The sequence below is a fragment of the Thermobia domestica genome, chromosome 8 (genome assembly GCF_964235325.1).
Source record: "Thermobia domestica chromosome 8, izTheDome1.hap1.1, whole genome shotgun sequence".
Taxonomy (NCBI): Eukaryota; Metazoa; Arthropoda; class Insecta; order Zygentoma; family Lepismatidae; genus Thermobia; species Thermobia domestica.
Window position 1 is genome coordinate 79,649,004 of NC_137461.1, and position 26,752 is coordinate 79,675,755.

A 26,752-nucleotide genomic window follows, 5' to 3' on the forward strand; every position below is an offset into this window, starting at 1 on the left:
CGTCACTTAAATTACAAATTTTAATGCTCTGATGAATTAACTATCGTTTAGCGTAAGGTTGTTAGCGCAGAAATAAATTAGAAAGTCATAGTACAAAAGAATATCATTGCAGAATTGTATCTCAAACTGCTTTACGTCTAAACAAGTCATTGAGTATAGAGCTCATAAACAAAATACAGATAATAATCGCCGTAAAACTTTGAGTCATCACAAATATCAGTTAATGTAGAAAATATTCAAACTTATAGAATCAGAGTAACTTAGTGGGGATCAGATCTTTGTTCTCATTTGTCAAAGATTAAAATTATGTTTTTGTTCGATTAGTTTGTGCACGTATATCTCAGTTTCAATATTTGAACAACAGGCCAAATTGGCCCGCACTTTGCTAGATGTTTTACCGTAACTTTACAAGGAAATCACTAACAGTGATACTGGTATGATGTCATTGAAATCCAGTGGAAGACGACAAATAAAGTTGATAATCACATAAACAATTACTTATCGTTATTTCTAATTGTTGCCGTACTAGTAACAAATGTATTTCCCGTGACATTTTAAATATTAATTTTACATCCATGACCTGTAGCAGCACGTCAATAATAATTCATTGTAACTTTGAATGATTTTTTTACAGTGTAAAACAATGTTAACCGCAGTCCTTATATTGTGGTTAGGATATGATAGTTTGAATGGTTAATATTATTTTCGTACATATTGTCTGTTTGTTACTGAAAATAAATTAAATGCACAGCATATTTTGAAAATGTTTGTGTATCTTCGAAATCTCCAAGCTAAGCAACATTATTCTTACAAAGAGCTTAACAAAAACATATAATAGTAGCATCAGTGTTTGATGCATTATAATTCTGCTAAAAGAAACAAATAATTAACAAGCTACGTTAATTTTTTGATATTTTGCTTTTATGAAAGAAAGAAAAAAAAAATAGCTGAACGCTAGGTAGAACGCAACATAGAAAACACTAAATCTTAATGTAAAACAAACTTGTTTGTAAAACTCAATTTTTGCGTCTTTTTACACAGAATGTTTGCTTATACACAAACTTACGCATAAATACATTGACAAAAAAGTATGTGGCGTACATAAAAACGTAGGTTACATGTGTAAATTCTGTAGATTTTGGACTTAACGTACAGCAAACGTATAACTGAAAAAGTATATTTTATACGTACTTCACGTATAAGTGTTCCGAATAAAGGTATTTCCCATACGAAAGAAACAACTGTATATAGGCGGTCAGGATCTCACATACAGATGGGCGTATGTAACATATAGCTGACATATGAACATACGTATACGCATGTAATATACGGAAAACTGTTAGATGTCACACATCCTGCAATGGCATGATGTAACATCTAAGCGGGAAAAAGGGCAGTACGTATGTAACATATACTTAACGTATGCTCTGTGCTGATTTCTGTAGTAAACATAAGGATTCCGTATATTTGTACAATATACCGGTGTCCGGATAACGGATTTTTCTCAGTGTAGTGTTCTCTGACAACGGATAGGCCATAGCGAACATAAACTGTATTGTTATCAGAAAAACCTTTTCTTTATTGATGAAGTAAGACGGAAGAAGTATGCCACTATCCGCACTAAATCGCGACTAAATTGAAACTAAGAACCAAATGTTCCTAGGGATGCGCACGAGACGAGTCGAGACAGGATTTTCCTGACAAAATTCGAGTCGAGACACGGCTCTTCCAGTAGAGAAATATACATTTTTCGAGTCGAGACATCACTTTTACAGCACATTTTCGGGACGAGACAGCCACAAATCTTGTCTCGTGGGCATCCCTAAATGTCCCCGACTTTAGATTATTTCCATTTTTGTTTCATTATCACTTTTGAAATTAGTTTTTATACTTAGTTAATCTAAGGTATTAAGTAATTGTTTGTTGTAACATTAACCAAGCTTCAATCATTGAGAAACCGAATCTGATGTTCTTAAAAAAATAATCGAAATTTACGTACTTAAAGAATATTTGAGAAATATTGCTAGCTTAGTTAAATTGATTTGGAATTTAACGCCCCTTTCAGCAGCGAAGCTATATGAGACGGGATCTATTCATTAACGTGGAATCCGAACTACATGAGCTCCCGCCCGGAATAGAATCCGGGTCTCTCACGATATTTGAGAAACAGTAATTCAAGTGTTGTATTACACTAATTTAGATGAATACAGTTTTTTTTTAAAAAGTTTAACGTCCCACACTTATCCGCCAAGACTAAGAGAGACGATCATGATGAGATGAAACAAATGGTGAAGTACAGAAAGTTGGGGGGGGGGGGGGGGGAAACCGAAAGTACGCTGAAAAACACACAAATGATATTTGTTCACAAAACTCACTTGGTAAGAGCTGGGATCGAACAATGTACTCCAGGTGTCAGAAAAAATATACCCATAAATCTCACGAAAAGTTGTGTATACATGCGTAAACGAATAAGAAATTAGACATACATACATACACAGAAGTTATAAGGAGATTTTAATTATTAAAAAAAACTTACATAACCTTCGTCCGTATTATGTACGGTTTCTTTTATTTTTTGTATAGTTCAGTTCTCAGAGAGAGACAAAAGCTCTTTTCGATATGAAGTTGCTGATTGACCAGTTTGCCGAAAGACACAGAAGGTTTTCTCGAATAACCATGACGACAATGGTGAATGAATATCTCGGAGAAAACTTCTCCCCAAAAGCACGAAGGAAAGAAAGAAAGAAAACAGTGAAAATAAACGGGGAATAAAAGTTTTTCTAAAAGTTTGTAAAATCAGAAAAGTTTGTTAAGCAAGAGAGTAAAGAAGAAAGGAAAGAAAAAGTTTAATTGTCAGAGCAATGCAGATCAGAATCTTTTGTTTTTCAGAGTAAACAATACACCCGGTCAGTTTTCAAACAAGACAAACAAGAATGATCAATATAAGTTCTATTACGTAAGTATTGCGTCAAGCTGTAAGTATCACAGTTAGGGTTGTTTACGAAACGAGACGAGACATGATTTTCGTATGGAGATACGAGACGAAGTATCACTTTCACGATACCCTTTCGAGACGAAATACATTCAAGTTTTGTCTTCTGTGTAACTGTGATCACTAGTAATTAATGAAATAAAATAATTTCCATTAAAATCAGAAGGAATCATGGCAAAAAGCCACCATACTATGAGCGTTCCATATACAATGTAGCACAATATGAAATACACATTGGTACTCTCGACTGTAATTTTACACTTATAATATGACAAAATATTTGTCGGTGAATCGTACATATTTTACAGTGTAAGATCATTATCTCTAATACCCATCTTGATTCATTTCTCCACGTACTGAGATAAATTTCAGTAAATGTATCGGCAAAGATCGACATACCTTTTTAGCGCCACAAAACGTGGTTTTCCTCCAATTCTCGAAAACTTTGCATGAGAATTTATTCTGAAACGCGTTATCTTGTTCAACTATCGATGTGATCTATCGTGTATTATATATTTTTATTCTATATTTGAACAATATTTTAGTTAAAAAGAAGTTAAAATTTAAAGAGTTAAAAATAATTCTAATCTGTCGTCTTTCTACTGCGATTTCAGTATCAGATTTACGTGAATAAGTGTAGTCGTTCTCGTACAGTACGAATTAATCGTTTTCGTCTCCATTTTCTCGAAAACTGCGCACGAGGGTTTTACAATCACGCATATAAATAATTATCTTCAGATCAATTCTAAGATCTTTCACTCTTGTAACTTTATACTGATAATATGTCAAAATATTTGTCGCTGTATCGTTGCAACTTTAGAGTGTAAGATCACTCTCCCAAAATACAGTATACTCTTGATTCATTTTTCTACGTACTGAGATAAAATTTCAATTTGGGCCATTTTGTTTTTCCGTTAAACACTAATAATATTGAGAAGTATTTACTGCGTTATTTTGAATAATAATATTCATGGTGTATTATTAACATTCTCTAATATTCTTCAACCATTACTGCAATATTCTACTTACTTACAGTACGAGAAGCGGTGGTTCCACAGCTTGCATGTATGCCACGCCCTTGCTAAATGCTTCATTACCTCGAAAAAATCCAAAGTAACTATAAATACTCATAAATTATGTTTGCGAGTACTGTTTCCCACAAGACGAGGCCAGGCGAGAAATAAGATTATATCGTCTCGTCTCGATTTAAAAAAAAAAACCTTCCTCGTCTTGTCTCGTCTCGAAATATTTTTTCGACTTCTTATGTAAATTTATGTACGAAATTCATGCACTGATTTTTCTTAATTTCATATAGAAGCGATCTTCCACGCCACGAGAGGTCCGAGATGGAATCTAAAACAACATTTCATTCATATTTTCTACTTGGGCACATGGTGTAAATCAGTCGCGGATCCAGGGGACGGAAGAAACTTTCTTATTTTATATATATAAATAAAACCTATCTCAGAATTTGGAGCTTTTAAAAGTAGCTCTAAGTAGCAGTATTACAATCCCCCCCCCCAGAAGTCCGACCTGGTGTAAATACTTACGTATCTTTAAACATTGATAAGCAGTGTTTATTGTATCCGTACAATAATTCTGTCAATTTATAGGTTTATATAAGGGCGGATCAAAGGGAGGCTATAGGGGCTTTGAAATTTAAGACTTCGGTGAACTAGTGTTGCCCACGAGTCTCCATAAGTTTGTCGTCTCGTCTCTGTTCAAGATCAGACGAGAAATTTTTCGTTGCGTGGGTAACACTCATACGAAGTTCGCACTCTCCATATATGTCAGTACGTAATTCTGTTACTCTTCTGAGACGGGCACGCAAACACCAAAATCGTTTTCTGTACAAATAGATAAAAACACGCTACGTGACAGACAACAGAAATAGAGAAGTGATAATCAAAATGGATGTATTAGATATTCATTTATACGATATAAATTTTAATGCACGTAAAATTATATTGTTTACTGAAGATTACTAGTTTTATCAACAAAAAACGCAAATTACATTATTATTATTATTATTATTATTATTATTATTATTACCCATAATAAATAATAAAATTTTATATAATTAATTACAATGTGCTGAATATTCGTTTTATGATAATTATTTTATAATTCAGGAGAGAAAGAGATTTTTTTGGGAGGGGAAATTTTGAAAAATAAAAACTCTCACCCACCTCATTTTGGATTATGACACATGTTGATGATTACCTAAGCTGCTCTCGTCAGATCAACTGTGTCAATTAAGTGAAAATCGCAAAAGATTTTAAAAAAAAGAAACTATTTTATACATTAAAATACATCATGTGCATTTCAATATTTCAAACTTCTGGAAGCTTTCCCTTGCACCAAAGAAGAGCACGCTCTAGCCACTAGCTCAGCAGGAAGGATTTTTTCGAATGATGCACATAGGTGAATTTATATGCAACAAGAAACTTTTCTCTGTCTAAAGAATTCGTTACTGAAACTGCATATTCGGTGTATTTTAAGACTTAAGCTACATCGAATTCTCGAGTGGTAAAGTTCTCAAATAAGATAAATAAGATTTGTATTTAATATATATATATATATATATATATATATATATATATATATATATATATATATATATATATATATATATATATATATATATATATAAAATAAAATAAAATTCCATCTATAAATAATAGTACAAGACTATTCAGGCCAGTTCCTTTTAATTCACTGTTTCTTACATTCTACAACTACGCTTTGGCTGACTTTATACTGTTACCCACGAGACTACATTTGGTACTGTCTCGTGTCGAAAAGGTACCCAAGAAAGTGGTATTTCGTCTTGAAAAGTACAGTACATATATTTTTTTAATTGGAAGATTTAGGGTCTCTGCTCGTAGGTTAGAACAAGCTGAGTTACATAGAGGCCGGAAATAGTTGGAAAGCTTCACTGAAATGACACGGACACGGTTCTAGAAAAAAGGACTTCACGGTCTTGGATCAACAACAAAATTATATCTACATCAAGAATCTAACCCGAGACACACCCACCACAAGAATATGTTCTCTAACTACCTAGTATTTAACTACATAGCAACATTTTTTTCTCTATAACTAGCAGAGAGCCAGTCCTTAAAACTCCGCTAGTTTATTCTGGCTAGTGTTGTACACGAGACGAGACGAAAATTTTCTAGACCATACTCGAGACGAGATAGGCTTCTTTCAATATAAACGGGTACATTTTTCAAAATCTGGCGTTTTTACGACGTATTTTCGAGACCAGCGTCTCGTGCACATCTTTAAAAATGTCTTAACAAAAAGCAATACCTATTTCTAAAATTTCTCAATAGTTCAGGCCTCAAATAACCTCCTCCCCTTTTTACGGTGGAGCCTTAGCTCAAATTTTTATGTATAAATTATTATACATAAAATATAATAAACTTCTAGCACCTAATACGTTTAAACGTTTCATTTCTTATATTAGACGCACACTGCGTCATTTACTAACTCACCCACCCCTTGAGGGCACTCCTGATAACCTGATAGCTTGAATTTATTTGTATACTCTCATGTAAAAGCTGTTATTACAAAAATATTAAGTTTTGTACTGGTATTCATTTCTCTTAAGATTTATTACCAATGTGTTATGCATTCGTCTGCATAGAGAAAAATCTTTTCGAGTACTGGAAGGCAACTATACAGTTGGCATTCTCAACGAGCTCTCAACTGGAAGAAATACTTGACTGTGTGCTTCAATAACCAAAAGGTCGAATATTGAGGGTATGCGTACAGTCCGATGGGGTAAGCAAACCAACCCCCCGTTTTCTCACACGTGTTGGGAGGAGTATTTGAAGAGGGGCGGGTAGAGCAAGGGGGAAACACTTTTGTGGTGAAGAGCGGCTAAACTGGAGCCCTTCAGCGTGTTCCAGAAAGTCCACAACATACATCCCTTCTCTCTCTCTCCCTCACTCCCCCGACACACACACATACACACACGCAAACACAAATGCGCTACATACATATACAGTACGCACAATCTCATATGGAACGTGTCAATGAGAAGAACCACAAACTTAGCCGCAATCTTTAACGCAAGCAAGCCTCGGTAGAACTAATGTAAATGTATATCTTCGATTTTTTTTTCTTTCGAACTCATACGAAGTACCTGTAACAATTAGCGATAATTATTTTTGTCCGGTTCCAGCATTAGAATGATTTAAACCGTAATTTTAGCGGAATTATTTATTACAAAATTCTATTCGTTACACATAAATTAATATATCTTTCATTCTATTGGTCTACAAATCTTCGTAAATTAAGAAATTATGCTATTAAGACAATGCAAAAGAAAACCAATGGAACTAGAAGTGTATCAGATGATGCTTCTTGCTGTACTTTTGCTAGTGCATAATCATTTCTTGCAAATACACGGAGAGACAATACTGAGAAACAAAAGGATATAGGCATAGATAAAAAGCTAGAAGAACATAAAGTACAAGCGGAGTGAAACCGTACTATGTATACATCTGCATTTTTCTTTGCCGCCGCATTTGGTCACGTCATTAATCAACCTGTTGAAATATCGGTCTCAGACACAGTCAGGGTGACTACATGCCCCACTTTTAAGGGACAGTTCCAGCATTTTAGACTGAAGTCCCTCTGTCCGATAAAAGCTTTTCTGGACAATATAAAATATCACGGTTTAAGGAAAAAGAAGTTTCATTTACGAAAATGCTCACTCAAATTAGACATGCGACCTGCCGAGCGAGATTCGAGATACGCTACAATATTCGAAAAATTCTCATAAAAATAATCACGAATTTGTGGTGTATCATTTATTGTGTTACATAAGAACAGTTCTACTTATTTTATTTTATTGATTGGTTCTTATAAGATTTGTTACCACGAAATGCTCAAATATTACATGTATACAAATACTAAGTTTTCCCTTACCACATTAAGTTTGAACCATATTACTGTGTATATACAACCATCCCACTTCTTTCTTCTTACTTTGAATACTTGTATGAAATCTCACGAACGAGATACAATTTTTGTGAAATTAGAGTTCATGCTATTCCTGTAGCATTCTCAGAAATCGATAGTGTGTCGTAAAATATGATTTCCCTGAAAATTTATCAATACCCTAGCAATAATTCGATACAAAAAACACGTAGCGCCTGGAATACTCTTATTACAGCAATACACTTCACATCAAGTTGTTACAATAGCTCGAGGCTCGTCTGTTCTTGTTTTATCATTGTAATTTTCAGCATAATTTTGATTGATTACTGTATTTCCTTTATAACACAATCTAGTGGATTATTATTTCTTGGATTTAACCAGATCAACACTGTCACTGGAGTGAAAAAGTCGTTCACAGAAAAACGTGGAGACTCCCAGGGGAAAAAAAAACGAAAGGAAAAAAAAGAATTAATACAAGAGGCCCTCTTTTAGCTAGCTCATTTACCAAATGATTTATTTTGTAACTAATGATTCTTAGAACTGTATTAACGGAATATTATTTTCTTTATTTTCCGACAAGGTTTGATAATTCAATTACCAGTTGCTAGGATTATAGCTAGTACTGTATGTAGATTTACATTCACAATTGACGAGATTTGATTAGAAAGCACCCAATGACACGGATCCAAAACTTTTCAGCAAAAGAAAAACCAAAATATGTAACTTTTACTAATATACATGGTAGGGCCAGAGCTCGTGTTAATCCTTGTAACATTAGCTACTTTTAATTGCCCATTTTACGCGCCCCGATTCTTCCTTTTCTGGTATTATATAAAATCAAATGATAGTACGTCATATCAAGCATAAACTCTCAAAACTATATTTGTAATCAGTCTTTTTTATCCGGGTCTCCCCCACCTGAGAAGTATTTACCCCCACCTTGTTGGCGTTTCTGCTCGTTTACATACTTAAGTGCATCTTGTGATGTACATTTGAGAGTAAATTCTTTGTAAGATGCACCTTAAAAAAAAAAAGTTGCTACTTTTGTAAAATTATTCTATCCGATAACTGCAACTTTGTAATAACCTTATTCGCCAAATTTTACATTGTTTCAACCAGAAACAAAATATATTATATATATATATATATATATATATATATATATATATATATATATATATATATATATATATATATATATATATATATACAGTGGACTCTTTTTAATTCGAAGTTCACGGGGACACGAAAAAACTTCGAATTATCCAAAATTCGAATTATCCAATAACAACCATTTTCACATTTATAACAACAAACAAACTACAGTACTATGCATCAAAAACATATTCATATGGTGTAGACTTTACCTTTAAAGCAGCTTATTATTTGCGTGATCGAATACCGGAAACTAACAAACGATATTGACTCTACATAATTCAAACTACGTGTACAATGGAAAATATATTTACGTACAACACTACAACATACAATGAATAGCCCAAACAATTAAAAACCAGTATCAATTTGAATATTCTGTTCTCACCTCTAAGAAGTCGTAAATCTCATTTGCTTAAATTTGATTGTTTTTGTACGGTCAATAAATCTTGAATTTCATGTATTGCGTGGAATACGATATTAATACCATTTGGCTGACTTTATCAATAATTCATCTTAAATTTTCAACCAATTCTGAGACAAGATGATATTGGCACACGTTCTCTATCTTTACTTCTTCCCCAACGCACCATTATCTGTATCATTACATAGATTTTCTATTTGTCTTTTGTATTACTCTTCCCTGTGGCGTCATCTGGATACCTGAAAACACGTTAAAACTGTATTTCTCTGTTTACACCTGTCCAACATTAAAAATTTTGAACTGTACTTACTTCGAATTATCCAAAACTTAGGTTCAAAAGTTCGAATTATACACGATTTTTACTATTGCTTTCAATACAGTTTTCAAGGGGAATGAACTTCTGTTCGAATTATCCAATATTTCGAATTAACCAAGTTCGAATTAACGAGACTCCACTGTATATATATATATATATATATATATATATATATATATATATATATATATATATATATATATATATATATTCAATTGAAATTAGAACGATACGGATATTGGCAAGTTTCTTTGACGAAGAGAGACCAACAGTAGTAATGCGAAGACAAGTAAACCAGTATTACACATAATTCACATTAATATTAAATGCGTAATCTAGTGTGAGGGTATGCGGGCAACGGGAAACCAACCATATGAAAATTCTGTCTTGAAATTCTTTTAGCTTTTATATTATTAGCTGAACAGCATGGAACATGGAAATAGGAAAAAGTGCTCCTTAAGAAAGAAAATTAAAAGACTAGATTTTCTGAATACTTGAATTTCTCGAGCCTACCCTCCCTCCCATCCAAACACAAAATCAGGACGATAAATTTAACGACAGACAAAGTCACATCAGTATATAGATCATTCTCTATTAAACAGAAACTGCTGCTATAGGAAAGTATAGAAAGAAAGAAATGGAATGAAATGGATTTCATTTTCTTCAATACAGAATTATCTTGGAATCAGGAATCGTACGAAAAAAAATGTCTCAGCCACACTTAGTTCCCAACTAAGCATTGACGACACAGATACTACTTTGTACCTAGGAATTCTTTTGTAGCAATCGTATCTAAACCGCCCCAAACGTAATATAAAGTGAATTACTAAAAAATAGTGTTAATTGTCGCGTACATAATTGATGTCAAATGTAGGGCCTAATTATGTAGAATTGGTTACGTGTACTTCAATTTCCTATAATTCTTGTAGCATACTATTATACGTTTCTGCAACTAATATATATATATATACAAATTCGTTATAATTGTCGTTTCTAAGAAAAAACATTTCAACATATAGAATCATAAAAATGTGTTAATGAATACAATTTTATATATATTATATGCAATGAAGAGGATATGCAATGGAGAGCTATAATCAATTTCCATCATATTATTACAAAGGAGCTATAATCAATTTCCGTAATGTTACAAAGAACTATAATCAATTAAAGAACCTAATTCTTCTTCTTGTAACTTTATGTTACATTGTTTAATGTTTTAGTGATATTACAACGAAAGCCATCAAATTCCCCTATTTGGTAAGTTACTGTTACATTATTTGATGTTTCTATGATATTACAACGAATCGAAAAAGGGAACTGCCTTAATATTACTGTTAAACTACAATTTAGGGTACAAGTAGGAATGCAGTGAATATAAACACTGACAATGATTCGTTGTAGTTATTCCCCATTATGATTTCATTATCAGTTTTTCTTCCTATTATAATACCGATAGTAATACCAATATTATGGAACCCGAATTTGACAGTGATTCCTAGTAATTTTACAAGTTAACATCTACAATATTAACTCGTATACATAAACAGTTTATATTAATGACTTGAATTATGCAGAAGGAAGCTTTAGCTAAACTTTTACGCATAAATATTTGATTGAATCGGCAGCTTTAAAAAAAGGAATTAAAAATTGAATCGACAATGGGCAAAATGCATATAAATACCAAATTGAAGACCGTGTTTTACCTTAGAACTATTTCCCTTTCTACATCTTGGAAGAAAATTTCCAAACCTTACTCTATTACTGGAGTTAGGTGCACAGATTTTCTTAAGACGAGAAAGACAAGTAAATGCAATAGGAAAACTTGGTTTTAAGTCTGGCATTTATTTCCTTTATGTATAAAAGCTGCCAATTTAGTTGCAATAAGTGATGAAATAATATATATAACTTATTTATACAATAGGAATAATTAAAAGTTCGGAAAGAACGACATCAATATTTCATATTACAATATGCAATAAACATTTGAAAAGAAAAAGAAAGAAAGAAAAACGACAAGTGCACATACCGAAGTTCGATTAGGGGATGAGAAGAGGCGAATCTAGTCCGGGATTTTTCGAGTGACGCCCAGCTTTTTGAGTGGCAAAAGTAATTTAAGATATTATTTATAGAAAATATAGGCCTATTTTTTGGAAGTTTATAATAAACTCATGATATACCTATTATAGTTTGGGTTCTGCCTGTTCCCCCTTCCCATAGTTTTTACCTTCTAGATAATCTGCCTCTGGAGTGAGTGAATTTCTAGAGGATCTGTAAATTTGTCAAATCCATTACTCAACATATTAGCATAATATATGTGCGAGTTTTTTTAAAGAATAGTATGATCGAAAAGGCAAAGAAGGAGTTCAAATCTCTAGATATTTTTCCGACGCATTCATTTTTCTTAATGCTTCAAAATTTGACAGCCTGTCAATTCTTTTAGAGTTGGCGTTGAATAATTTTAACATTATTTGCAATAAAGAAAGAAAAAAGGGTTAAACTACTGATCGATAACTTCGTTTCACAGCATTTGTAAAATACACAGACCAACGATGCTCACTTACCATAATTCCGACAATTCACGGTTTTGTGTCTTATATTAAAAAAAGAGTTAATCATTATATAATATATTCATTTTCCTCTTTATCGAAAAGCAAAACACAAGCGCACACACACACACACACACACACACACACACACACACACACACTCACACACACACACACACATATATATATATATATATATATATATATATATATATATATATATACACACATATATATATATATATATACAAAGTTATATTACTTATTTTTTTTTCGTTCTGACATGTATGGCTAATTGCCGTAACATTAGTAACAAAAGTAATTTTTTCTCCCTCAAAACGTTTTTCCTTCTTTCTGATAATTCACTCTCGTTCCATAAAAGCAGAAAAAACGTGACGTCACAAAAAAGTAATAAGTATTTATAGCAAAGTTCTTAATTTCTAATTAAACACAATCTACATTTATTACTTTAAATATAAATAATAACTAACCTAAATAAAGAAGAGAAAAATACGCCAAGAACGTCGATACACTGATTTTTTTTTTAAACATCTATTTTCTTAACCCCGATCAAAATGCCAAAAATCGGTAATGAAATGTAAGATGTATCAATGAACAAATTTGCCTTACTGTATACTATACTACTACAGTAAGAATATATATTTTTTAACCTAGAATTTCCATAATTATAATGTAATATCTTCAGTCAATGCGTAATTATGCACGTCTCTTATAGGTATGTTTGTTCCAGTTATTCTGTTGAATTGAGATGATTTTGAATTTAACGTCCCTTTCAGCAGCAAGGCTATATGAGACGGGACCTACTAATTAATGTGGAATCCAAACCACATGATAAAAGATATTTTGTAATAGATTTTTGCTTAGGAATAAGAACCAGTGAATGATTAACAGCCAAGTTTTGGCCAGCGTGTCAGAACAAGTTTGCGAAAAACTATAAAAACTTTTAACGACACATAGATGGAAAAAAAGTGTATTGTGGGAAATAGATTTTTTTAAAAACAAATCTTTAAATATTACGATAGAAAATGCTGTAAGTTCAAGTCTGACGATCAGGGATGTCAATCTCCCCCTCCTCTCCCCTAATAAGTGCTTGAGAGCAGTCCCCCAAATTAGTAGAGAACACCCTCTCCCCCCAAAATTATAAAGAATTCCTAGACTAAATTTCCTGTCAAATACATACAAAGTTATTTTATTTGCTAGTTTATATTCCCATTTTATTAGAATAGTATCAATCTATATCCGTTTAAGGACATTTTGTTCTCCCTTTTTTTAATGTTATTTTAAAATATTATTAAAAGTTCTTCACAGTTACCGACCGTTCTTTAAATCATCGTTGTGGTATAACTTAAGTTCGATTGTATCATTTTCAAAGAAAAACTTTGACAAATTATGGTCCTCCCCCCTCCCCGAAAAAATCTCTTGTTCGTGGGCACCTCCGATTAAAACTATTAGTAAAACAATAGTAAAGAAATTTATGGCTTAAAACCTACAAGAATAGATCTTACAAAAGTTACCGTAATTATCCGGGAATTAGCGTAAAATCTTACGACAGTGCAAGATTGTGGAAGTTCGAAGAGAGGTAACAGATACCAAAAATTATTACCGAAAAGAACTTAATCCAAGCATTTTACAAGCTATTTCGAAGTTCTTATGCTGAAAAACGAAAAAGAAAGAAGAATGTGTTGATAGACTATTCGCTCTTACAGTAAAGTCGGTGAATTTTTGCGGAAGTGGAGGGGGAGTGTAGTGATTTACCCACACACATACACTTATACACATGATTTTTTTTAAACCTTCTGCGTTAAGCGCCAGAAAAAGGAGGAGAAATAGGTAATTTGAGACGAGAATTTTATATTTCCCAAAATTTTCCGCGACAACGACAAAATTCTAGATGAAATATTAGCTATTTGGATGTCTTGATTTGCAGCACATTTTCAGTTTCTTCACGATTTTTTTTTTTAACTCACTACGAAATTTTTTCGATGTAATTCCAGGTGTTCTCCAACATCACAAATATGTATTATTATTATTTTTAATGCCGTATTACAAGGGATTTGTTAAACATTTTATCCAACAAGAAGAAAGTTCGCACGGCTTTTTTTCCTCTTTGGAGTAGGGAACACGAAACAAAAGTTAGCTAATCACTATGCTTAGACGAAACGGAAATTTGGGTGCAGCAAATAATAGAAAAGTTAGCTATATGTTGAAACAAAACTGACACTTCGTTCTTTTTTATTATTATTCTAAATGATATCTATGCAAAAATAATTCTACGAACTGAAGCAAACTGGAATCACTTCAATCTACTAATGATTCTCACGAACTTACGTAGAGTCGATTAGCTTATGAAATTATGGAAAACTCTAAACCACGAAGCATAATATCATAATACCGTTGATGTCACCCAATTTCAACGCAATTGTTTAACTGTTATTTAACAACTTAACGTTTACTACGAACTTAAAACTTCAGTAAATTATAATAAATCAGGGTAAGCTCATGAAATACGTGTATGATTTCCAGTTTTACTGGCTGCTCTACCTTTAAGAAGATTGAACGAATAAGCATCAATTTGCTATTTTCCTTTTTTTAAAACAACTATAAAGAATAGGTTCGTTGCTTGTTTATAGGGCTACAGGGGGCTTAAAAGTTCTTTAGTGTCTTGACCTGAGGATAAGGAGAAAAAATGGGTATAAAAATGTTCAAGACAGAAATATTGATCGATTCTACTGTAGGTTTAGGAATTACAAAAAAAAAAAAAAAAAAAAAAAAAAAAAAAAAAAAAAATTACAATACGGAATGACTGATAATTTTATTTCGGGTTTGTGTTGTACCCAAAATTTCTCCGTAAAAATTCACATGACACTCTGTAATAACTTTGATATCATACTTCAGCATCGGCGTTCTTGACGTATAAAAATGACATCACTAATATTTATCATATAATGCATGCCACCATGACCAAATTCAGTTTTTAAAAATATATAATTATTTTTTTGATATTTTTGAAAAAAGAAAAAAAAAAGAACTTGAGATACTAACTTGTTGCCAAAATTGAGCAAGCAAATAAATCCGTTCCTTTTTGAATAGCCAGTCCATGGATTGCATCGCCTGGATATCCATCCTTAGATCACTCCACGGGGTCCAGGAAGGGTGGGTGGGGGCCGCACCGATCACTCCACCCTCATGGTGACCGCGGGGCGTGGCCAGGGCTGCTCACGATGTCAATCACCCGCCTCTAAAGCCACTCCCACTTGAAGTCGTTCCCGATCGAGATTGGCTAAGGGGAGATACGCGCAAAAAAAACGTGTATATGTGACAATGTCGCCTTCACTAAATTCTTTTTTTTTAATTATTCAAATTTGTCCTTAGTTCGATTCTTGGAAATGTACTTTTCCGTTGTTCCTTTTGGTTAGTTTTCACACTTTGAGAATACGAATGGGAGGGATATATAACAGTCTTGCAAGCACTGGATTAATTTAAGACGGGAAGGGTTTTTTGTTTGTTTTTTAAATCACAGAAAATTATCCCAAGGTACGAATTTCACAACAAATAAATAATATTTTGAAAGCACTTCGGGAACTGGTTAACATATTTTTTTTCACTATTGGGTCCGTTCAAGATCACAGTTCAATGAAGAAACACAAAAACCAATAATCGTTGTTTCATCAGTCCTTCCAAACTGCAACAATAAAATAAATTTGCAATATAGTTTTTCAAGAGTCTTACATAAACGATTTCAAAGCACTACAAGAATTTGTAACTTTGTTTTCGTCGAAGATGCGTTCCTTAAATGCGTTTTTGCGATAACTTTGATCACTAAATATTGTTTCTTCGTACAACGAAAAAAAACTTTTTCAACAAAATTATTCTTTAGAACTTTGTCCGTGCAAGATTATGACTGAGAGACGGAAAAGTTTTCTTTTTATTATTTCTTGCTTTCTTTGTTTCTAAGAAAACTGAAACAACGCACAGATGTAATGGGTTCTCTTCTTCGTTATGGCTCACTTTTCTCGTTTCTCATCGATGCTGCCTTTGAACACATCAAACAACCCACGCATTCTATTCGTTTTAGTCATTGGAACAGTTCATCAAATGTACAGGAATGACTCACACTTTATAACTCACGCCACACACATGTTTCGTTCGAGTCTATATCAGCGTAAGTTCGGTTTTTCAGTCTCTTTTTCTTTTTTTTCTTTCTTGAGGTTTGTCTACGCTCTTAAAAACTGAATTCGTTAATATGTCTGTCTCAGTATGTATATGTTTTTTTTTTTTTAATCGTTCTTTCCAAAATGGGAACTCGTCCAAAGTTTTCTTGCTTAACACAACGATGGCCAAGTTAAAAAAAAAATCTTTTACAAAAAAAAAATTGTTAGTAGTAGTTTCTTTTTTTTAGTTTTTTTTCTTTTCCGTAAGGTTTATTAACAACAGGACGAAGGTTGTATAGTGGGGTAAACAGGAGAGGAAGCACCGTATGATGTTCTAAACGTTACGAAAAGTGTGCTCTTCGGTCTTGTTGATATGATGTTTTCGGGGGTGCGTGAACAACGACGAGGGTCTGCTTGTTGGGGAATGTGTGAGTGAACGGCGTGAGCGATCAAGTAGTAGCACTTCTATCCGCGCTTAGCGGTCCTCTGGACTGTGATCACGTCGAGGATAAAGGCAGCAGGTACAGGCGATGCGGTTGATTCTTTGGACAAAACGTCGTCGTAGCAGACACGGTGAGATAGTCCTAAGTTCTTGTCGCTCTCAAACTTACAGGGAAAAACAAATATATATATATTTTGTTAAAAAAAAAACTGGAAGTTCTTCGGAGGGAAAAGTAAACAAAAACACTTCACAGTTTATCGACGAAAACACTTTTCTATATTCAAAAGACAGAACTTCTTTCTTTCCGAAGTCGAACTTTTGTTTCTCAAGATGTGACCACCTTTCTTTTTTTTGGAAGAACAATCAATATTATGTTCACAACAAAACAACTATTTACTTTTTCAGTCAAACACTTGTCAACAAAATAATTTTTCACACTTTCACACGATTTTTAAAAAATACTATATATTTTCTTTATCTCGTGTGTGCGCAACTTTCGAAGAATTTTTTTTTCGTTTTAAAAAAAATATTCAACAAGTATATGTACGGGAGAACTTGTTCCTTTCGTTTGTTTGTTGGTTTATTATTATGATATTATAAATTTTCGCTGACCGACAGAAACTGACTCAGTCGTGTAATGATGGTACAATGTCCGATATGTCACACGCGCACACACATACACACAAACATACATACACACGCCTTCTCTAATCCAGAAGTTGAAACGTTTATAACTGTGGAATGCTTGTTTGTTTTAACGAATAATAAAAAGGAAACAAAACAATGATTTATTTGATTATGCAATTAATAAATTCTTTTCCACGACACTTCCTTGTTAGCACATGTCCTGCGTCCAAACTGAATTTGTTAATGTTATTATACTATCACTTTTTTTTCCCAATGAAATCGTTTACACTGATGGACACAAAAAAGATGTAGGATTTTTGGTTACGAAAAATGGATGGTGTCTCCTACGAAGATAATTATGACAACAATGGGTGGTAATGACAGTGAAGAGAGGTTTGTCCGATTGTTCAGTTCTTGTGCAAGAATTCTTGGAACCTGTAATTGTTGATCTTCGGCGCAGTTTCCGTGTATCCATTCCGACACCAAAACTTTATCTGCTGAGATGATTGCTGTTGGATGGTGATGATGACTTCTCGATCAGAAAGAACACACATGTAAAACACACTGTCACTGACACAATTACACACAAACAAACAAACAAAAAAACGTTAAGTTATTATTATGTATCAATAATACTGCAACAATTTTTTTGTGTGTGTTTTGTTTTGTTTTGTTTTTCTAGTGGTTTACTAATTCACACCAGGACAGTGGACGCTGTATTGTCGCGTCTTCAATGACGTATGCGGGGAGAGCACCGGGGTGCTCTTGTCGTCGAGTATTGAGACCAACCAGCCCGGCGATAAAAACCTGTCCTCAGAAGACAATCTGTGTTAAAAACCCCCCGTCGCTCGGTGTAGCCGGCATGCGCAACATCTTGCGTGCTTCACTCGACAAATCCCTCCCTCAAACTGAGAGCGGTAAAAGTGTTACCTCCCCGAAAACTGCTGGATGCGGGTTCCACGAGACAAGTTTGTACCGCCCCTGCACTGAGCTACCCTCTGGTGGTGGAGTGACGAAACATTTTTGCCTTATATTCGTCTCTTCACCGCGCGCGCTGGCTACAAGTAAAGGAGAGCGTGTTCTCCCTGAGTTGATCGGTGCTGCTCCTGCGCGCGCGCGCGGTTTTTGCTCTTGCCATGCCACCGAAATGTTTCTTCGCTTCTTCGAGCTTTCGCTCTTGCTCACTGTCTCCGTTTTTTTTCTCGCTCCCTTTTTCTTCTTTTCCCCTTCTCTGTGTGTGTGTGTGTCTGTCGATCTCTCTTTACCCCGCACCGCCGATCGGAACATCGAGGAAGCGGCCGTTGCGCAGAGATCTGCCGACACCAACTGGCGAGCCGGCGCGATGAGCCCAGCGAGCTCCGTTCTTGCCACAACTGACGGCAAGTGCAGTTACATTTACCGTCAACCTCAAGCGAGAAGATTCCCGTAAAATTTTCTTCCGTAAGTTTCTCCTTCTTTATCACTTTCCTCCTGTGTTTCGTCTTCAAATGTAGTTTTGATTTCTCGTTGTTAAATGTTGGTTACGCTTCGCTAACTTTCCTGTGTTGACTTGTAGGTACACACATAGAGTATATCGCTTTGACATAATCCTGACTAATAGCTTACGAATTTGTGTTTTTTGGGGGAATAGTGCTTAACATCTTAGATCTTGAATCACAGAATAAATAATGTAGTTACGATGTTGTAGTTGTTACGGTTACTGTCTTCCGAGAAGGTAGTCTTCAGTTCAACTCCTGGTTCGGGTATATTATTTTCATTAATTCTTGGCAGCAGGTCATTTATTCCTTTCAGTTGCCGCAGGCGAGATGTCTTCAGGTAGTGAATTTTGTTTTTGAAACAGCCAATTGCAGTAGTTAACGGCATAAACTGTTCTTCTTTGAAAAGCGGTGCGGGAGACCCGGGTTCGATTCCCGGTGGAAGCTCATGTTGTTCGGATTCCATGTTAATCTGTAGATCCACGTCATACATAGCCTCGGTGCCGAAAGGAACACTAACCTCCAAACCAACCAATCTTCTGTGAAAAGGTGTCGCTACAAGTCTACAATACTTATCACCTGAAATAAATCAATATACTACATTCCATATGGCTTAACTTTCGAGATTTCCTTACATGCAATCAATTATTTTTATTCGAAGTCGTTCTTTGGTACTGAATTGTATATCGTAGTCATAGTTGTGGTTTAATTTCCTTACAAAAAAAAAAAAAAAAAAAAAAACACTGTAAGATGAAACATTTCTTGAGTGAGCAGCGCTGGTATTAGTATTCAAATTACAACTGATATGGACCGCCATCTCCTGTCTTAAGCAGAAAGAACGACAATTCGAATCCCTGTATAGGTAGCATTTTGTGGTTCTTCCTTTGTCTAAGCTTCATCAATCAAACCTCGTATTCACGGAGTTCTTTAGTGAAGAATAGCCATGTTCGATTCTCGATGTGGTTCGGATCTTTCGTCTCAAATCCTTGTACTATCCTATTCTTCCTATTTTTTTCGGGAGAAGAAGAGCTTCATGACATAATTCATCCATTATGGCTTAATTAAAGTTGAATTATCAATTGAATAGTTCCTGGAGAAAACGGGACACAAATTCGAAATCCTCAGTTTTCAAGGAATGAAAAAAAAAATGCTTTTATCAGTAACCTTACATTATATTAACGTTACTGACTCAAAAAAATCGTTTGGATATGTTCGCTTTATTTCACTATTACTAACGCGAGAAAAAAAATAGCATACAAAGATAAACCTGACAGTTAATAAATTCAAAACTTACATGTCTATAGACAAAATTGCAGCAAGAGAGAGCCTGGAAAACATGCCCCCTAAATTTCTCTTGCCCGTGTAAATTAACTAAACAAGGGTCCTAAATCACAACATATCTCCAAAATTGTTATATTTGTATTCCCTACGCTACGTCTGCTAGCACGCACGTAACTAGACGTCTACATATCGACTGCTTATAACGTTATATGTAGAAACAGGTCTTTTGCTAACTTTTTTGTTCGCAAGATATTGGACTAAATCGGTTTTTTTGCACTAAACCACATGACAATTTGAATAGCACAAAAGTTGTCTATATATACACACTGGTTATCATCTGATTTCCATAAATGTATCTTTTAATAACGTCGAATTCAATAATACACTCACATCACCTCTCAGAATATGCATTTTTGGACCTTTTTTTAAATCATTGACCCTTCGATTAATTAAATGTTTTGTACATATGTTCTATTTAAAAAAAAAAAAATCTCCAGTAGATTTCCTTTAGGATGCGCTTGTGCTCATTTGAGTTATTCTGTAACCAACTAAAAGATGGGTTTCCTTGATGCGAAAGCAAATCGATAAAGTATATTTCGACTCTAGAATGCAAGCCATTGGACAGATGACACAAGAGGAGACAAGACACAATTTTCGTGATGAAATTCGGAACGAGACAGTGTTCTTCCTATAGAAAACATCTTTTTTGAGACGAGACATCACTTTTACGTCACACTTCTGAGACGAGAAAGCTTCAATTTTTGTCGTGATAGCCTGCGGATTGCCCTCCTAAAGTTTTCTCTTCCCTTATGAACTGTGCCGAACAAAGGTCCAAAATCTCAGCAGAGGTACCGAATAATATCCATGAATTCTCCTGAAAATATGCAGTAGAAGCTTTTTTTTTTTAATGGTTACAAATAAAGAACAATCAGATTGTCCGAATAAATGAATATGGCTGTCACTTTTATTTCAAGATTAAGTGATAGCCATACTGTCAAGTTTAACTCATTAGCATACAGCCATCAAAGGCTACGGCCCGTCAGAGGTCTAAAATTAGATGGTATGTGATTTTATATCAGCTTCTATCACTGTTATTCCTGATTTTCTACGCAGAAATTGTTATTTCTTAACTAAAGTAACAAATACTTCGCAACTGACAAGAGATGCAAAAATTTTAGATCTTACCGAGAATCGAACCCGGGACTAAGCGCGTTTAATTTTAGGTTACAAGGAAGTACATGTATACTCTCAATGGAAATACAATGACAATTATGTCCGAAGACATAATTTTACAATGGATTTCCTTTCCCGAAACACTGCCCGAAGTACGTTGCCAACGAGACGAGACGAGACTGGATATAAGATCTTGTCTCGTCTCGTCTCGAAAGTTTTCTCGACTCGTTTTGTAAAGTTATGTTCAAAATGTATGTACTATATTTTCTTTTTTTTTTTCCTTTCTTAATTTCATCTAGAAGTTGTCAGAAGCCGTCCGCGTCACGAGTGGTCTACGAACAGTATGATATAGCCATATTTATTATTGGAGTATGTTGTGTAGGAGTTGCGTATCTTTAAACGGTCTTCACTGTGTCTTTTCAATTACTTTATATCAATTTACAGTTTTATGATATGCTTTCTGCAAAACACCAAAACAGTCGTTGACAACTATGACTTGGCTAAACTACTGTTACACACGAGATTCGTGAAATTTCTCGGCTTGTCTCAAAAATGAGACAAGAATTGTGACATGTCTCGTCTCGTCTCGTCTCATATTTAAAAATGTACTTCTTATCTCGTTTTTGAAACGAGACGATAATTTTTTTGTGTCGTGGATAATATTACCTACAGGTATCGAATCCGGGACTACAAGCACTAATCTTAGGTTACACGAAAACACAATACATATTACGTCCAAAAACTTTATCTAAGTATTGTAGACTAGAAATTATAATTTCACAATGGAATCTCCTTTCCGAAAACACTGATAAACTTCGGTATCTGAGTCACTTCAAGAAATAAAGAAAGAAATATTTAATCGACAATCAGCAGTAGAAAAGCAATAGTTTTGTAATTTTCAGTTTGAAAAAGATATATATATATATATATATATATATATATATATATATATATATATATATATATATATATATATATATATATATATATATATATATATATATATATATATATATATATATATATATGTTTACATTTTTCATTCAATATTATCGGTTGGTTGGAGTTGAATGTCTCTTTGCAGCACCGATCCTATATGAAACGTGGATCTACAGTTTAAGACAGAATCGAAACTACCGAAATGTCTTCAAATTTCAAGGCTCTTCCTCCGGTAATCGAACTCGGGACCCCGTAAACCAAAGTCAACGTGGGCTCGCCACTAGAGGAGCGAGGAGGACTTCAATATTGTCTTCTTATAAACTGTTCCTTGTATGTTTTGAATATATTTATGTATCACTCCAATTCCGCCAATTATTTGCCAAAGCTCTTTGGAAAATATTTTCAGGATTAATACTGAACTTTTCTTTGGCGAACTTTCACTCGTCTCTTTTCTTTTTATGTATGTATCAGTATTTTTCTTTATGCTTTGATTCTTTTCTGTTTCTCTTTCTTGTCCGGAGTTCGATTCCCGGTAGGAACACTCTGTCAAAGGAAGTATACAAAGTTTTTTCAGGCCAGCCTTCTTGAGTGAGGTCTTTCTAATTCACACCAGGAAAATGACGGGATGGTACCTATCATACAGGTCCCAGACCGCTTCCTTCCTTACCTTTCCTCGGATAGTGTGATCGCCGAGGGACTCATCCCTGGTACATTACAGACTAACATGGCCATAAATACCGAAAACCCAAAAAAAATTTAATTCCTAATCCTAATCTTTTTGTTTCATTTTGAAATTTCTGTGTTCATTCTCTGAAATTCATCCTCAATCGTACATTCACACATCGGCTTCAATTTTCCTTTTCTTAATATGTCGGTTCTGAACCTACTTTCTCCATTTTCTTCTTCTTTTTTAGGGGTCTTTATCCTTCTAAGAACCTATGATGCAAGAATTGTACATATATTTCTTAAAATAATAGTCTATAGTTACTAACAGCGACGCAACTACGCTAATTGTCGCCCGGGGCAAGTACTCGCTTTAGCAGAACCCCACTGACTAACCAAACCAAAACGCTCCCCCAAATATATGCCCAATTTTGCGCCCTCCCAATCCGGCGCACAAGCCCCTTCCCCCCGCGAGTTACGTCACTGGTAGTAAATTACTACCGCTATGCTAAAACCGTTTAAAATAAATAAATAAATGCAAAGTGAAACTAGGCGTGGTGTAAATACTGTTAAGTAAAACCTACTTTATTTAACAGTAATTACAATCATCTAGTAATTACAATATCATCTATGAACAAGTGTACACATGGGCAATTAGTTAGGTCTCTTCGCTCCTCCTTTCCCCTTAAGCCTATTCCACCGATACACACACACACACACACACACACACACACGCTGTTTTGAATTTTAGTGAATGAATTAAAATTAATGATAAGAAGATCAAAAGTTTTTAAAAGTGAGCTAGATAGCGCAATTATTATACGAACTGTTCCCAAACCTTTTCTTATAGACCATGCAACTTATGATGTCATAATAAATTGTTTACAAAAGAAATATGTTGAAAATAATTATTACCCCATGTAACATGTTGCAGATACTATCTGGCTCACTTTCTGCAAAAGGAAGTTGTTGGAAACAAGTATTAGTTCATGTAACAGCATATTGCAGATGCTATATGGCTCACTTTCTACAAAAGGAAGATGTTGAAAACGATTATTAGTTCATGTAACAGCATATTGCATACTTTCTGGCTCACTTTCTACAAAAGAAACATATTGAAAACAATTATTAGTTCATGTAACAGAATATTGCAGATACTACCTGGCTCACTTTCTGCAAAAGAAAGGTGTTGAAAACAATTATGAGTTCATGTAACAGCATATTGCAGACACTACTTGGCTCACTTTCTATAAAAGAAAGGTATTGAAAACAATTATTAGTTCATGTAATAGCATATTGCAGATACTACCTGGCTCACTTTCTGCAAAAGAAAAGTGTTGAAAACAATTATTAGTTCATGTAACAGCATATTTCAGATATTACCTGGCTTACTTTCTATATGTTTTTAATGTTCGTTATTGTCTTTAAGCAGTGGCAGATCTAGAAGGCAAAAATTGGAGAGGGCAGCCAGAACCCAGATTATGATACGTATATCACGAGTTTACACAAATAATTTTAATTTGAAATCCGTTTACGCACTTTGCTAACAGGAACTAGGAATATGTAATGTTTCAAAAATTTTCCAATAAAGAATAAAAGGCAAAGCTTAGTATAAACTTTCAATAATATATAAATAATACATCCAATTATTTTTGTCACTCAAAACACTGGGAGGCGGGTTAGATTCCTACGGTCTCGCACTAGATCCGCCACTGTATTTAAGTTATTCACTAAAATTCAGGGGGAAAAACGTGTGAACTTATCGAAAAATCTTTGCTGCGAGAGGTCCTGGTTTCGAGTTCCAATCGGGACACTCGGTCGAAATGGTGTAGGCCCTAACAGCTTATTCAGACCAGCCATCTTGAGTGAGGTTTATCCTGAGATTTCCCCATTCAAACCAGGTAAATTTCAGGATAGTAGCTAACATATACGTCGCAGGCCGCTTCCTTCCTTCCCCGGATAATGTGCTCGCCAAGGTAACTCATACGTGACGGGCTTAAGGCTGTAAATGCCGGTAATGCAGAAATACGTATAATTAAGTAAAATTTTAATTTTCGTAGTTGGTATGATTTTACGCATAGCCAGCATGCCATACCGGCGAAATTCGATCGCTGTATATGGAATAATTACAATAAATACACTGTAAGTTATTGAAATACTCGTAAACATTATCCTATTACCAAATTCTAAAGTACAACTTTCTGAACGAAGTAAACTGACTTTATTCTTTAAGTGATATTACCATATATTTCTTTTTTTCTTTTTTTTTTTTTTCGGCTAACATGATTGAGCTGTCCAAAGTATCAGGTTGGAAATTCCTGGACCCATTGGCTGCGAATTCGAAACCCATTCAGATCATATAAGTATTATGTATTATTATCATTCGAACTTTTATTTCCTTCTAGTCATTGAGCTCCCTCCTGGCTAAGCAGAGTGTGGCATGGGAGACCCGGTGGGAAACTCATGTGTTTCGGATCCCACATTGAGCTGTAGGTCTCAAACAGCCTCGCTACTGAAAGGGACACTAAACTCAAATCAAATTTTTAAACAAATCTCACAGTCATTCATTTCTCACTGTTTCTTTTAGCTTAAAGAGCACAATCACGGAATATAAAACTAAAAAATAAAATAAAATAAAATAAAATAAAATAAATAAATAAAAATAAGATTCTACCTTTGGTCTACAGTGTTAGTTTAAACATTGTCCATGTGTTCATCATAGAGCACAAAAGCGCGATTTCTTAACTCCAGTAACATGTTGACCTGCGTAATTTCAAGAATTTATAAATTCTAATTGCTTCACTGTAGACAAATTACAATGAATTAAGATCATGACAAGAGGAAATGAATCAAAAATGAGCATTTTCTTGGTCCATTTTTTTAAAGTAAGTAAGTAAGTACTATATCATTATTGGATTATTTTGTCTATTACAATTAGAGATATTTTTAAGCATATTATTCCTTGTACTTACCCAGACTAACCGTGTTACTGGAGTACAAAAAATAAAATAAGAATTTATCGGTTGACGCACATTGGTGAGTTAATTGCATCAATTCTCCAATCCATGTACTTTCTGGGTTACATTTAGGATTATCTACGAGAAGAGACGAAATAGAATTTTCATGACAAGACAGATCACTTCTAGTAAAAACTAAAGCACTTTCCGGAACGAGACATAATTTTCACTTTTTTGAGAAAAGACAACCTCAACTCTTGTCTTGTAGGCAACCTTAGTTACATTCACTTTTGTTAATCTAAAACTAGCTTCTAATAAAAACAAATACACTCTCCGAGACGAGACATCATTTTCACGACAATTTTTCCGAGACGAGATAGCCTCAAGCCTTGTCTCGTAAGTAACCCTAGTTACATCAACATTTTGTTAACTGTAAAACTAGTTTTATTTTTCTATAATAAATAAATAAAAGTAAAACCTGTTAGCTTTCCGTATATTGGTCATGAATGAACTTCATCGGCAGATTTGATCGGTTGCAGCTATTCTGAGATGATGGACATATAAACATATTTTATAGCTACGGCGTAGTCTTATCAATGAGACGAGATCAGAAACAAGGTTCCCTCGTCTCGTT

The 26,752-nt window shown here is 34.2% G+C and overlaps 1 protein-coding gene across 9 annotated transcripts in view; it reads right to left on the minus strand.

The window, feature by feature from the left end:
* Window positions 1-18,521, minus strand: part of ct (homeobox protein, cut) — a 219,367-nt gene extending 200,846 nt beyond the window's left edge. For 5 of the 9 annotated variants that reach the window (XM_081768634.1, XM_081768633.1, XM_081768630.1 and 2 more), the window contains exon 1: window positions 15,453-18,519. In XM_081768634.1, coding sequence (XP_081624760.1) covers window positions 15,453-15,533 — 81 coding nt within the window. In that variant the 5' untranslated portion in view covers window positions 15,534-18,519. Of the gene's footprint in view, window positions 1-15,452 lie in introns of all 9 variants that reach the window. The other 4 variants (XM_081768635.1, XM_081768636.1, XM_081768631.1 and 1 more) reach the window with 3 other exon arrangements.
* Window positions 18,522-26,752: the final 8,231 nt, after the last annotated feature.